Genomic DNA, 14359 nt, shown 5'->3' on the forward strand with positions numbered 1-14359 from the left:
TCCACTCTCTCCCTCTCCCCCCCCCAAGTCTCTCTCTATCTCTCTCTCCTCAGTCTCTCTCTCTCTCCCCCCCACCCCCATCTCTCTCTCATCCCCCAGTCTCTCTCTCGCTCTCATCCCCCGTCTCTCTCTCCCCCCAGTCTCTCTCTCTCTCCCCTCCAGTCTCTCTCTCCCCCCAGTCTCTCTCTCCCCCGTCTCTCTCTCCCCCCAGTCTCTTTCCCCCCAGTCTCTCTCTCTCTCTCCCCCACTCTCTCCCTCTCCCTCCACTCTCTCCCTCTCACCCCCCAAGTCTCTCTCTATCTCTCTCTCTCCTCAGTCTCTCTCTCCTCTCCCCCCCACCCCCCGTCTCTCTCTCTCCCCCAGTCTCTCTCTCGCTCTCTCCCCCCAGTCTCTCTCTCTCTCTCTCCCCCAGTCTCTCTCTCTCTCTCCCCTCAGTCTCTCTCTCTCTATCTATCTCCCCATTCTCTCTCTCTCCTCCCCAGTCTCTCTCCTCTCTCTCCCTCCCAGTCTCTCTCTTGTGATGAAATATTTCCATTCATCACTGCCTGTGACTGAGATCGTTTCAGTGTCATTTCCCTTCCCCCAGACTCATTGTATTGTGGTGTGGAGATGCCGGAGTTGGACTGGGGTGGACAAATGTAAGAAGTCACACGACACCAGGTTATAGTCCAACAGCTTTATTTGAAATCACAAGCTTTCGGAGCACTGCTCCTTCACCTGAAGAAGGAGCAGTGCTCCGAAAGCTTGTGATTTCAAATAAAGCTGTTGGACTATAACCTGGTGTCGTGTGACTCATTGTATTGTGTACCTGGAATGTGCTGTATTGTATACTGGAATGTGCTGGAATGTGCTGTGTGTAGGGCTCCCGCCCATACCTGGCCCCGTTTGTAAGCTAGCTTCAGTCTAGCCCCAATCTCCAGAAGGACGACATCTCTCTCCGCTTACGTGTTTCGTTCTAAGTTAATAAAAGCCTTGTTTTGTTCTGCTACCTTCGAGTCTCGGAATTATTGAGGCACATCATCTCTCTCTCTCTCCCCAGTCACTCTCTCTCTCTCCCCTCAGTCTCTCTCTCATCTCTCTCCCCCAGTCACTCCTCTCTCTCTCTCCCCTCAGTCTCTCTCTCTCTATCTCGCCAGTCTCTCTCTCTCCCCGTCTCTCTCTCTCTCTCTCCCCCCTCAGTCGCACTCTCTCTCCCCCTCAGTCTCTCTCTCTATCTCTCTCTCTCTATCTCCCCATTCTCTCTCTCTCTCCCCAGTCTCTCTCTTCTCTCTCCCCCAATCTCTCTACTCTCTCTCTCTCCCCGTCTCTCTCTCTCTCCCCCAGGTCTCTCTCTCTCCCCTCAGTCGCTATCTCTCTCCCCTCAGTCGCTATCTCTCTCCCCCCTCAGTCGCTCTCTCTATATCTCCCCAGTCTCTCTCTCTCTATCTCCCCGTCTCTCTCTCTCTCTCTCCCCCCCAGTCTCTCTACTCTTTCTCTCTCCCAGTCTCTCTCTCCCCAGTCTCTCTCTCTCCTTCCCTCTGTTTGTCTCTCTCTCCTTCCCTCTCTCTCTGTCTCTCTCTCCTTCCCTCTCCCTCCCCTCTCTCCCTCCCCTCTCTCCCCCTCTCCTCCTCCCCTCCCCTCTCCCCCCCTCTCCTCTCTCCCCTCTCTCCGCTCTCTCCCGCTCCCTCCCCCCCCTCTAACCCCCTCCCCCACCTTCTCACCCCTAACCCCCCTTCCCTCCCCCCTCCCCTACCCCCCCTTCCCTCCCCCTCCTTTCCTCCCTTCCTCCCCCTTCATCCCCCTTCCCCCCAGTCGCGCTCTCTCTTCCCCCCCAGTCTCTCGCTCTCTCTCTTCTCCCCAGTCTCTCGTTCTCTCTCTTCCCCCCAGTCTCTCGCTCTCTCTCTTCCCCCAGTCTCTCGTTCTCTCTCGTCCCCCCAGTCTCTCGCTCTCTCTCTTCCCCCAGTCGCTCTCTCTCTTCCCCCCAGTCGCCCGCTCTCTTCCCCCCAGTCGCTCTCTCTCTTCCCCCCCAGTCGCGCTCTCTCTTCCCCCCCAGTCGCGCTCGTCTCTTCCCCCAGTCACGCTCTCTCTCTCTTCCAACAACACATGCCCTCAAAAAAGCCTCGGCACCGCCGGGCACCCCCAGCTGGTATATTATATATATAAAAGGATAGTGGTGTCTGTCCGTCTGTCTGTCTGTCCGTATATCTGTCTGTCCACTATACACTCAAAAGTTATAGCGCGTACCTACACATATGTTATATCAAAAGAAAGCTGATGATCGGGGGAGTGTCATAGGCATATTTACTTTTTGGTCAGACAAAAATTGTTCAGACAGTATACAAAAAACGTTCAAAAATCCGCTCATTAGCGGTTGACCAATCCTACCGCTCATTAGCGTTGAGTAACGTGATGGTTGACCAATCCTACAGTTCAGTGACCTGATGGTTGACCAATCGGTGCGTCATGGGCGGGACCTAATCCTGCAGCCTCCCGAAACGTAGCCGCCATTTTTTCCCCTGCTTTTCCTCAACAGCAAGCGGGGCAGCTGCGTCGGCCGCCAGAGCGGGAGGTGAGTTGGGGTCACTGTGGCCGGGCCTCACAACCGCTCGGCCCGAGACATAGAGCGGGGGAGCGGCAGCGGCCGGCCGTCAACCGCGCGGCCCTCTAAACTGCCCTGGCAACGCTGGGCCCCCCCAGCTAGTGCTGTATAAACAAAATCAGGCACTTCACGATAAAGAGTCTTCTCAGTTTTTGACATCAATCCATAGCTCAACTAAGAATTCTGCGACCATCTCAAAGTAGCATATGGTATTAAATGTTTAGATATGAGGCAGTTACCACCTCTCCTTCAATATTAAGACCTTAGAGACAGTAATTATGGTGATGGCTTCATACTCAAGTCTTCAATTCAATAACTGCCTTAAACATTAACAAAACAGAACAAGCTCATTGATTTCCTTATATTAGAGTAGTGTCAAGAGCCAAAGTCTATAGAGCGAGACAGCACTATGGTTGAAAAAAGTCAAACAGAAGATGAGGTAGTCAGTAAGCAGTGATTAATCGATTCCAAATCTGGTTTTTAAAAGCCTGAAGTTTGTGGGAGGAAGAAAAGACTGAGAATGGTAAGAAAAAATTTACAGTTTTAAGGTCCTGGCAAAGAGTACGTTGGAGCAAGAGTCTTGATATTGCACAGTGAGGATGCAGGGAGGAGGAGGAATATGTAGAGCAGTGCATTTTATGCTTAGGAGTTAACAAGAGAGGAAAGTTCAAAGGAACATTGATTATAGTAGTATCAACAAAACACAGAGGTAAGGAGGTTCCAATGGAGAAAGGATTGCATATCAGACAACACATTTTTTTTCTTGTAACTTGCCCAGGAATGCAAGAAAGGTATTTGAAAAGCCAATCCATAGTATGGGGGCAGTGGATAAGTTTCACACTGACTGCAGAGATATAGAGGGATGAGGCCATGGAGGGATTTTAAACACAAGAATAAGAATGTTAAATTTGAGGCAGTAGGGGAGCTGGGAGCCAATGCAGGTCTGCAAGGTCATGGGTGATGGGCGAGTGGGACTTGGTGCTGCATAGACTATGGGCAGCAGAGGGGTGAGTGGGACTTGGTGCTGCATAGACTATGGGCAGCAGAGGGGTGAGTGGGACTTGGGGCTGCATAGACTATGGGCAGCAGAGGGGTGAGTGGGACTTGGTGCTGCATAGACTATGGGCAGCAGAGGGGTGAGTGGGACTTGGTGCTGCATAGACTATGGGCAGCAGAGGGGTGAGTGGGACTTGGGGCTGCATAGACTATGGGCAGCAGAGGGGTGAGTGGACTTGGTGCTGCATAGACTATGGGCAGCAGAGGGGTGAGTGGGACTTGGTGCTGCATAGACTATGGGCAGCAGAGTCTCGGATCAGCTGAGGTTTACAGGGGGTGGAGGATGGGATGCTGGCCAGGGGAGAATTGGAATTGTTGAATGAGGAGGTGACAATGGCATAGCTCTTCGGGGCTCTTCTGTCCCTCCCTCCCGCCCCCCCCCCCCAGCCGTTATGTTACGAGAGAAATCTGTGCAGTGAGGGTGTGCAACGTGAAGAAAGTTGATGAATGTAAGGTGCAGTCATAAGCAAAAGATTCTGATTGGTGGAGGTCATTGATATGAAGAAGGACCGAGAAATAAAAGCCCTGGGGAACACCTGAGTTACTGGGAAATTTGTCAAAGGATAAGTCATCAGTCACACCACAGATAGAGCAACGGAGAGGAAACTAGATAGCATGAACATACTATTGGCGAGAGACCACGGTGCCAAGCAATAGGTGGAGGAATGGGGCAAACGCATGTGGGTATTAAGAATGATGGTGTGGGAATAGGAGGAGGTGCTGGTATGACTGTGAGACTTCTCCTTTCATTCAAGGTTGGACAGAGCAGTTGTACAGTCAAGGACGGGGGATAGGGAAATTCTTGTGGTAGGGATACAGCTAAGGAGAGGGTCAGGTGAATGGCTTCAGCAGCTGTCAAAGGAGCTGGTGGCTTTTTCCCTTCTCTGTCTCCAAATAAGCTATATTGAAAAAGCAGATGGGAGGCTGCACAGTATTGAGCTCGCCCTCCAAGACTAATTGGGTAACAAGTACTGAAGCAGCAAAACCATCTTTTTATTAAAAAAGTCAAAAATAAAGACTTTTCTTGCCAATACCAACCTGTCCCTTAAGAAAGTAGCTCAGAAACCAGTACTGCCAGGTTTTTATGGGGGATGTTTGCATCTGATCTGCAGCCAGCACTATTAGATCAAGATTACATGGTTGCTGGAGGGTAGGAAATGTTTAGTCATGATGTTCCAGGCATTATGAGTGTGGGGCAGGCTTGATGAACCAGCTGGTCTTTTCCTACCTGTCAGTACCGTATGTTCGGAAATCTGTGTGAAGATTCTATTAACATCTATTTCTAATGTCATTTACATAGCTGCACCCTGTTCAGGCAGTCAGGTGCAGATATTAGAAAAGTGATAGTGGAAGTTGTGTGCAGTATCAGTCAGAAGCAGAATGGGAGCAAAGATTAATGCCCACTTTTCCTCCGCATTCCACCAATATCTTAGGTACTATTTGGGAGCAGATTAGAGGAATATCAGTCCTGATATATCTAGAACTCCATGATGCGACATTCGCACCACACAAGTGCCAGACAATGACTATCTCCAACAAGCGAGAGTCTAACCACCGCCCTTTAGCATTCAATGGCATTATCATCACCGAATCCCCCACCATCAACATCCCGGGGGTCACCATTGACCAGAAACTCAACTGGACCAGCCACATAAATACTGTAGCAACAAGAGCAGATATTCTATGGCAAACGTCTCACCTCCTGACTCTCCAAAGCCTTTCCACCATCTGCAAGGCACAAGTCAGGAGTGTAATAGAATACTCTCCACCTGCCTGGATGAGTGCAGCTCCAACAACACTCAAGAAGCTCGACCCCATCCACCACCTTAAACATTGACTCCCTCCACCACCGGTGCACTGTGGCTGCAGTGTGTACCATCTACAAGATGCACTATAGCAATTTGTCAAGGCTTCTACGACAGCACCTCCCAAACCCACGACCTCTACCACCTAGAAGGACAAGGGCAACAGGCGCATGGGAACATCACCACCTCCAAGTTCCCCTCCAAGTCACACACCATCCTGACTTGGAAGTATATCGCCATTCCTTCATCGTCACTGGGTCAAAATCCTGGAACTCCGTCCCTAACAGCACGGTCGGAGTACCTTCACCACACGGACTGCAGCGGTTCAAGAAGGTGGTTCACCACCACCTTCTTAAGGGTACTTAGGGATGGGCAATAAATGCTGGCCTTACCAGCGACGCCCATATCCCATGAACAAATAAAAAAACACACTCACAGGTTTTAAAGATGTCCAAGGCAGTGACAAATGAATCACCAGGGTGCTGGAGAGAGCCTTTTCTTCCCCACCTCTCGAGTCAGAAGGTGCGGGGTCCAAACCCCACTCGAGTGTGTCCTGGTGAGCGGAAACTGGAGCTTTGGCTCTGAATTCTGGGTTGACATCCAGCGGGATACTCATGTCCAATGGGTGTGGGTGGCCCTTCCCATCTAATGGGTTGAGAGCGCTCATAAATCCCTCCCGCTATATAGCATTAATCGGCTGGTATAAAGATGGTTATGGCCATGGAAGGATTGTTCATGTCGCGGCCTGTCAAACTGTTAATCAGCCTGCAAATCCGTCCACTACTTCACACACTGTTCCCCAAGGGAAGAGCATGAAGATACGAATACAACAACCAGGGTGCTCCATTGAACATCTTCAAAGCAGTTCCCTGTTATTGGTTGCCTGTCTTATTTCAGTGGAAATATCCCTGTGAGGGCAGTTTCTATAGCAGCTGGATTCACTTTATTAAAACAACTGCAAAATTATAAACAACAATTATCTGGATAATCTCCATGCAGGTTAGCAACAGCAAAAGCACTTTTCTTGTTTGTACGGATGCACATTGGAGCACTTCAGCTGCTTAGCGCACAAAGCTAAAATCCCACAAGTCCCGGCATATTATAAGTAGTAAATTCTCTATAGCTGCAGGAAAACCAGCTTTCTTGGTCATCTTAATAGAAACATACACTATAAAATCTCCTCTCATCTACCCACAGAGAACATTCTTTTTGGGGTCTCTTGGAGGTCACCTCTACTTCTGACAGCACAGGTTTGTGTTGCTGCAGCTGGCACTGGTGTGGCAGCAGTGGATGGGAATTTCCCTTTGGTGGCACAAGTTCACTTTGTTTATAGTCACGGTTGACTTTGGCGGCGCTGTCAGTTGCAAACTGAAAACGTAAATGCACCATACAAGATAAGGGGGCACGGCATTGCACAGCATTGCTGACTTAAGCGGTCCCCGTGGTCACCAATGAAAAGTACGTTTTTCCAAAGCAATCAAAAACCTTCTTGTTGTCGCGTGACTCCACAGTTGTTGCCATCAGTCCCCCTCCGCCCCATTGCCCTCTCCTGAGACGTGCCATTGGGCAGGGCAAGCAGCCTGACTTTCGTCACACAATGCGCAAGCTACCTGCGAAGGTGCAACAGGCTTGTGCATAAAATGTTAACAGAGCCCGAAGCCCAATTTTGGGCTGACCTCAAGCCTATCAGTTGGGGCACGCTTTCTGGCACAGCATCGAGTCTGGGTACACATAGATAAATTTCTATCCCATGAATTTTTCTTCTATTTCCCTGAAAGGAAAATAGGCCAATCATTTTAAGGCAATCAATGCCTTTCTAAGATTAATTACTTTAGCCGATTGACCTTTTAGGGTCTTTGAAAGGCTCAGTCCAGGACCTATGTCAGCTTTCAGATACAGTTGGTCCAACTAGGCCTACGGAGCGTAATATATGCTGAATTCCCAGGATAGCCCTCAATCTCCCCCAGATATGGCCCAAAGCTGTCAGCAGGCTAAGGGAGAGAGGCTGGAAAATTCACCCACCCTCCTAACTGGAAGTTGGGCCACGTGATCAACAGAGCAAAAATTCAGTTGATGCATGTTCCTCCCCAAATAGCGTCCACTTCTCTGTCAAATCAAATGCATTTTTCATTTCTCAGTCAGATCCAGGAATAAGCCCCAACATTCTCAAAACAAAAACATTCTAATTAAATGGAGTAGACCGTTCAGTTTTAGAAATGTATCAAAAACAATTTAAAGATGTTGCATAATGGAAGATGTACAAGCTGAAAGCAGAGAGTTCAGTACTCGAAATGTTAATACATACTGTTTATTGGTGCAGGTCAGTGAGTGCACTGAATGAAAAAACAAGTCTTAATCTGATTGGCTTCATTTCCATCGAGTGACCACAAAATGTTGTTTGTTTTCACCCTTATGCAGACTTCATCTCCCAAATTTCAAGATGACTGATTCTTACATAGAAACAAGCAATTGTACCATGAGTCCTGGCATACTGTAAGTGGTAAATTCTCTATAGCTGTAGGCAAATCAGCTTTCTTGGTCATCTTAATAGAAAGATACACTATAAAATCTCCTCTTATCTAACCATGGAGAACATTATTTTTGGGGTCCCTTGGTGATCAGTTGAATATAAAAACCTCATGGAACGCTTCCATTGTAACTTTACAGAGAACAGCAATATATGGCATATGGTCAATACAAGTTGTGTACCATGCAATTACCATCTACAGTGGTGGTCTGGAGCCACATCTTTTGTCCTCGAGTGAAGCTTCGGAGAATCGTAGGGAGAGCATGCATGCACAATTCCCTCTATCAATTCCTGGCATAGGAAGCTCGACTAAAAATTACAATTTATCCCTTGGTCTATTGTACATCCATATATCAATCGTCCAAAATGTTGAACTGCAAGATAAACTTACAGGAGCAGAGTGTCTCTTTTGAGTTTGAGCATTATATAATTGCCTTGGGCATGTAGAGGAAAATCGTGCATGGAGTTCACAATGCGGCCTGCCTGATTTTCCTCTATGTGCTTTGCCCAGGTGATTATTTTATATCCAAATGCAAAAGTGGAAAATCTGTTTCCTGCATTTTCAAGTAAAAAGCACAAGAGCTTATTTGGTTTTGTAGAAAGACACAACTAAATGCGATTCGACTTTCAAAAAAATGGGCGCCATTAGAAGCAATCATGAGACGCATATCCCTACTCACTCAGTTGGTCAGCCATATAGGCCAGTAACTTCCAAGATTTGATCCCCAATTGCCGTTGAGTTAGCCAATCTCAGCTAAGTCAGCAGAAGGAGCATTACAATTTGTCTCACTGCCCCCCAGTTTAGGGAGCTGAGAATCAGTCACCTTTCTCATTCCTGATTGCTATCGATAGGCTCATGCTGCAAGCATGCATGTGCAGAAGTTGCATGAGGTCAGGATAGCCTGCCATCACTCAGTGTCTGGGTTCACAAGTGGACAACTGGAAGACAACTGGTGCCCCACTTATTTACTTCAACAAGGAGACAACGCCTCCAGTGGAACAGGGGAGTGGAGCAAATTGATAGAAATTCTTCTATCCTTTCCTTTTACTGAACTATTTACAGATAGCTGTATCAGGCTGCTGATCAGTAAGCTCCTGATCAGTCCTAAGGTTATTTTACCTCATTGATTGGGTGCCTAATGCGATGTTCAATTGCTGTCGCATCACTTCTGTGCGCTGAATTATTTTATGAATTACCACTACTTCAGAAGGAAGAGACCCTTTTTTTGTGCACAGGACACCTCACTGACATCATGAAGTACCACTGCAGTAGACAAGATGACCAAGAATTGTTCATTTTCTCTGCTTACTGGATTGGCCACAAGATGAAGCACAGAGTCTAAACTTGCGGTAGAGTAAGAGCTCGAGAGTCCAGGAGTATTTGAATATTAGGGCAATTTGTTCTCTGCCTACTGCCTTGTTCACACTAAAAGACAGAGCAGTAGGCAGAGAAACACTGTAAAACTTATCTCCTGCCTATTGGCCATGTGAGGCCTGCCCAACTGGATACTCGATCGGTCAGCGTTTATACCTGAAACAGGTGGGACCCTTATTTCAACGTTTAAATCGGGGTAATATGATGGTGTGGGACTCCAATGCAACTTTTCAGGTTCCAATAGGTGAAACGTGTGCGACACATGCTCCGCCCCATTGGTACTGGACTTGAAGCATCCTAACCAGGTACCAGTGGAAGCTGCTCCAGAAACAGCATGAATGCTTCTAGCCCGCTGCTGGAGCTTCCGTGTCCATCTGACCGACCCCACCCCCCCCCCGCTGCCCCGGCCCCACTGGGATTGCCTCCCTCCCCCTTTAAGCATGCACTTCTAGCTTGGCTCCAGGAAGGACCCGCCGGATTCCCAAATTGCCTGCCGGCACTCATTGAACACTGGCAACTCACTAATATTACGTAGATGAGGCCCAACCATGAAACTAATTTGGTCTCCCACTGGTGCCATCAGGATCAGGTGGTGTATCTGAGGCCACACCCACCTGATTTGGACAAGAGTTGAAAATCACCTCCTGTACATAAGAACATAGCAATTTCTAGATGAAAAAGATCACGGTCGATCTAGCTCGCCTTATACCATCCTGGTAGTTGCATGATACAATGATAATGGAGTGGTTGACTAATCATAGCAATCATACTCTATCAATTTGTCTACAACAGACCCAGAAATAACAAAAAAAGTGGTGGAAAGATTTGGGAACCATAGGTCTAAAGTCATCAGTTTCCTGCCAAGCCCGCTACACTTACCATATGTCATGTCTCAAATAACTCATATACTGTACCTTTCTATTTGGATAAGTATGACCATAAGAACATAAGAATTAGGAGCAGGATTAGGCCATATGTCCCCTCAAGCCTGCTCCGTGATTCAATAAGAACATGGCTGATTTTCGACCTCAACTCCACTTTCCCACCCAATCCCCATAACCCTTGATTCACTTAGAGTCCAAAAATCTATCAATCTCAGCCTTGAATATACTCAACAACTGAACATCTACAGCCCTCTGGGGCAGAGAATTCCAAAGATTCACAACCCTCTCAGTGAAGGAATATCTCCTCATCTCAGTCCTAAATGGCCAACCCCTTATCCTGAGACTATGCCCCCTAGTTCTAGACTCCCCATCTAGGGAAAACAGCTTCTTAGCAGCTACCCTGTCAAGCCCTCTCAGAATCTTATATGTTTCAATGAGGTCACCTCTTAATCTCTCACCATAGGACAACTCTCTCATCCCAGGAATCAATCTAGTGAACCTTCGTTGCACCGCCTCTAAGGCATGTATATCCGTCTTTAGGTACGGAGACCAAAACTTTTTAAAAATTTGTTCCTGGGATGTGGGCATCGCTGGCAATGCCAGCATTTATTGCCCATCCCTACTTGCTCTTCAGAAGGTGGTGGTGAGCTGCCTTCGTGAACCGCTGCAGTACTTGTGGTGAAGGTACTCCCACAGTGCTGTTAGGTAGGGAGTTCCAGGATTTGGACCCAGCGACGTTGAAGGAACGGCGATATATTTCCAAGTCAGGATGGTGTGCAACTTGGAGGGGAACATGCAGGTGATGGTGCTCCCATGTGCCTGCTGCCGTTGTCCTTCTAGGTGGTAGATGTCGCGGCCACACAGTACTCCAGGTGTGGTCTCACCAAAGCCCTGTACAATTGTAGCAAGACTTCCTTACTCTTATACTCCAACCCCCTTGCAATAAAGGCTAACATACCATTGGCCTTCCTGATTGCTTGCTGTACCTGCATGTTAACTTTCTGTGATTCGTGTACAAGGACACCCAAATCCCTCTGATCACCAACATTGAATAATTTCTCACCATTTAAAAATTCTGTTTTTCTATTCTTCCTACCAAAGTGAACAACCTCACATTTCCCCAATTATATTCCATCTGCCACCTTCTTGCCCACTCACTTAACCTGTCTATATCGCTTTGCAGACTCTGTGTTATCCTCACAGCTCACTTTCCCACCTAGTTTTGTATTATCAGCAAACTTGGATACATTACATGTGGCCCCTTCATCTAAGTCATTAATATAGACTGTAAGTAGCTGAGGCCCCAGCACTGATCCTTGCAGCATTCCACTAGTAATAACCTGCCAAGATGAAAAATATCAGGCATTACTCATGATCATTAATTGTATGTGCAGATAATTGTGAGTAAAACGAGTTTAGCTGTAAACATGGAGGTGAAATCCCTTGCAGACTGGTGAATGAGCCACTGTGAACATCTTAAGTACAGCTTCAAATGAACGTTATCAAGAAACAAATCGCAAAGCTTTCTTGAAAGGTCCATAATGTACACACTTCTCGTTACCTGCCCCACAGGCATGGGAATTTCAGAGCAGCATAGGAACGAGGACTACAGTAATGTTCTATGAAAAAGAGCAAACTGAGCTGTCTCACGGGCTCTTTGAAGAAGGCAAGATACAAGTAGGAAAGGAAAAGACAGACTTGCATTTATATAGCGCCTTTCATGACGACCGGATGTCTCAAAGCGCTTTACAGTTAGTGAAGTACTTTTGAAGTGGAGTCACTGTTGTAATGTGGGAACACATGGCAGCAGCTCACCGCAATGGGTGGGCCAGAACAGGAGGCTCCAAACCTGACAGCAAATCACCAGGTCCACTAAACTCTGGGTTTGTAATGTGATGAGAACTCTGGACTATGTAAATTTGAGTGCCATGGGCGGCAAAAAACTGCACTTCTGCCATTGCCAGCGGAGCCCCAGAGTAAAAGTGCTTTCTGTAATCTTCCTTGGCCATGTCTTACTGCAATTTATCCATAATCATTGTCTAGAAATAATAACCCCAAGACAATTCTGTTGGAAAACAATGGGCTTGCTTACATGAAGGTGGCATCTTGTGATTGATCAGCTCTCAAGTAGCCTGCCCATTAGCTTTAGTATTTTAGCATGTAAATACACACATTAACGATGGGGGAAGTATAGACAGGTTTACTCAATAAGGGGTAATTTTAAGAGTTGGCACTGCTGGCAGGAAGCCTCGCCCGCCTGTAGCACAGGTCAGAGGCTTGACAGTGCAATGCCCACAATTATTTTAATGATCAGGAAATCACGGGTACCATGTGCCTAAACCTCTGATGTGCACTATCTGCAGGCAGGGTCTTCCAGCTGGCAGCATGGGCCTGTAAAACTACCCCTAATAACTATTAACTAAAGTCACAGCTTTAATCACAGCTAGTTGGTCAAGTGTTGGAAATGGCTGACAATACCATCATTAAGCACTTTCAGTCAGTTAGCACAGACCAAATCAGAGTAAAGACTCCTTTACTATACTCCAACACCATGCTTTCAGTTGGCCTCAAATTCAAAAGAACTCCCCTTCCACACTGTTCTTGTGGCATCTTTGAGTGAGTGTGCCAATTTGTGATGAATAGTGAGACATTTTATGTTGTAGGGCCGTGCCCAACAAGAATTAGGTTGAAACTCAAACTAAGTTCATGTTGAAGCTTTCCAGCTCTCAGAAGGAGGGGAAATTTATCCTATCAGGAAAAGTTAAATTAAGACACGGAGTCCAGAGATGCAAGGACTTTGGCTAATCCATTGCACAAAGTTCCCAATTAACCACGTTTAACTTGTTTGGTCACTATTTTGTTTGTGGCTTAAGACCACACTTGACTAAATTGCCTATTGTGGACTAATTAATGGTGTGCAGCTGTTACTTTATAAAATTGCTCCCTCCCTGAATAAAGACAAAAATAATGGAGCAAATTGCATACATTTTTTAAAATCTTGCATCACGGTAACAGTTAGTCAGGCACTCAATGGGAGGGAAAGCAGTGAGTGAGGAGAACATAAAAAACCTGCAAAAGGACATAGACAGGCTAAGTGAGTGGGCAGAAATTTGGCAGATGGAATATAATGTTGGAAAGTGTGAGGTTATGCACTTTGGTAGAAAAAATCAAAGAGCAAGTTATTATCTAAATGGAGAGAAACTGCAAAGTGCTACAGTACAAAAGGGATCTGGGGGTCCTGGTGCATGAAACACAGAAGGTTAGTATGCAGGTGCAGCAGGTGATCAGGAATGCCAATGGAATCTTGGCTTCTATTGCAAGGGGGATGGAGTATAAAAACAGGGAAGTCTTGCTGCAGTTATACAGGATATTGGTGAGACCGCACCTGGAATACTGCGTGCAGTTTTGGTTTCCATATTTAAGAAAAGATATACTTGCTCTCGAGGCAGTTCAGAGAAGGTTCACTCAGTTGATTCCGGAGATGAGGGGGTTGACGTATGAGGAAAGGTTGAGTAGGTTGGGACTCTACTCATTGGAGTTCAGAAGAATGAGAGGTGATCTTATTGAAACATATAAGATTGTGAGGGGGCTTGATCGGGTGGATGCGGTGAGGATGTTTCCACTGATGGGTGAGACTAGAACTAGGGGGCATAATCTAAGAATAAGGGGCTGCCCTTTCAAAACTGAGATGAGGAGAAACTTCTTCACTCAGAGGGTAGTAAATCTATGGAATTTACTACCCTAGAGCGCTGCGGAAGCTGCAACATTAAATAAATTTAAAATGGAGATAGACAGTTTCCTAGCAGATAAGGGAATAAGGGGTTACGAGGAGAGGGCAGGAAAGTGGACATGAGTCTAGATTCGGATCAGCCATGATCCTATTGAATGGCGGAGCAGGCCCGAGGGGCCGTATGGCCTACTCCTGCTCCTACTTCTTATGTTCTTATGGTAATCCTTCAGGCATGAAAATTACAACCTTCATTGGAAAAAGAACCAAACTGTACTGATGACTATTGAAGAAAGAACTTGCATTTATATAGCACCTTTCATGACTTCAGAACGTCCCAAAGCACTTTACAACCAATGAAGTACTTTTGAAGTGTAGTCACTGTTGTAATGTAGGGAAACATGGCT

At 46.8% G+C, this 14359-nt stretch overlaps 1 protein-coding gene across 1 annotated transcript in view; it reads right to left on the reverse strand.

Moving 5' to 3' along the window:
* Positions 1–6630: 6630 nt before the first annotated feature.
* The window catches only part of LOC147081226 (A disintegrin and metalloproteinase with thrombospondin motifs 20-like), a gene marked incomplete at its 3' end in the record, with an annotated part of 134714 nt that continues 126985 nt past the window's right edge, over positions 6631–14359 (reverse strand). The window contains exon 9 of the mRNA XM_085980873.1: positions 6631–6807. Coding sequence (XP_085836999.1) covers positions 6631–6807 — 177 coding nt within the window. The remainder of the gene's footprint in view (positions 6808–14359) is intronic.

This window comes from Somniosus microcephalus, unplaced genomic scaffold, assembly GCF_052327205.1.
Source record: "Somniosus microcephalus isolate GS21.2 unplaced genomic scaffold, FLI_Smic_1.0 scaffold644, whole genome shotgun sequence".
NCBI classification, from domain to species: domain Eukaryota; kingdom Metazoa; phylum Chordata; class Chondrichthyes; order Squaliformes; family Somniosidae; genus Somniosus; species Somniosus microcephalus.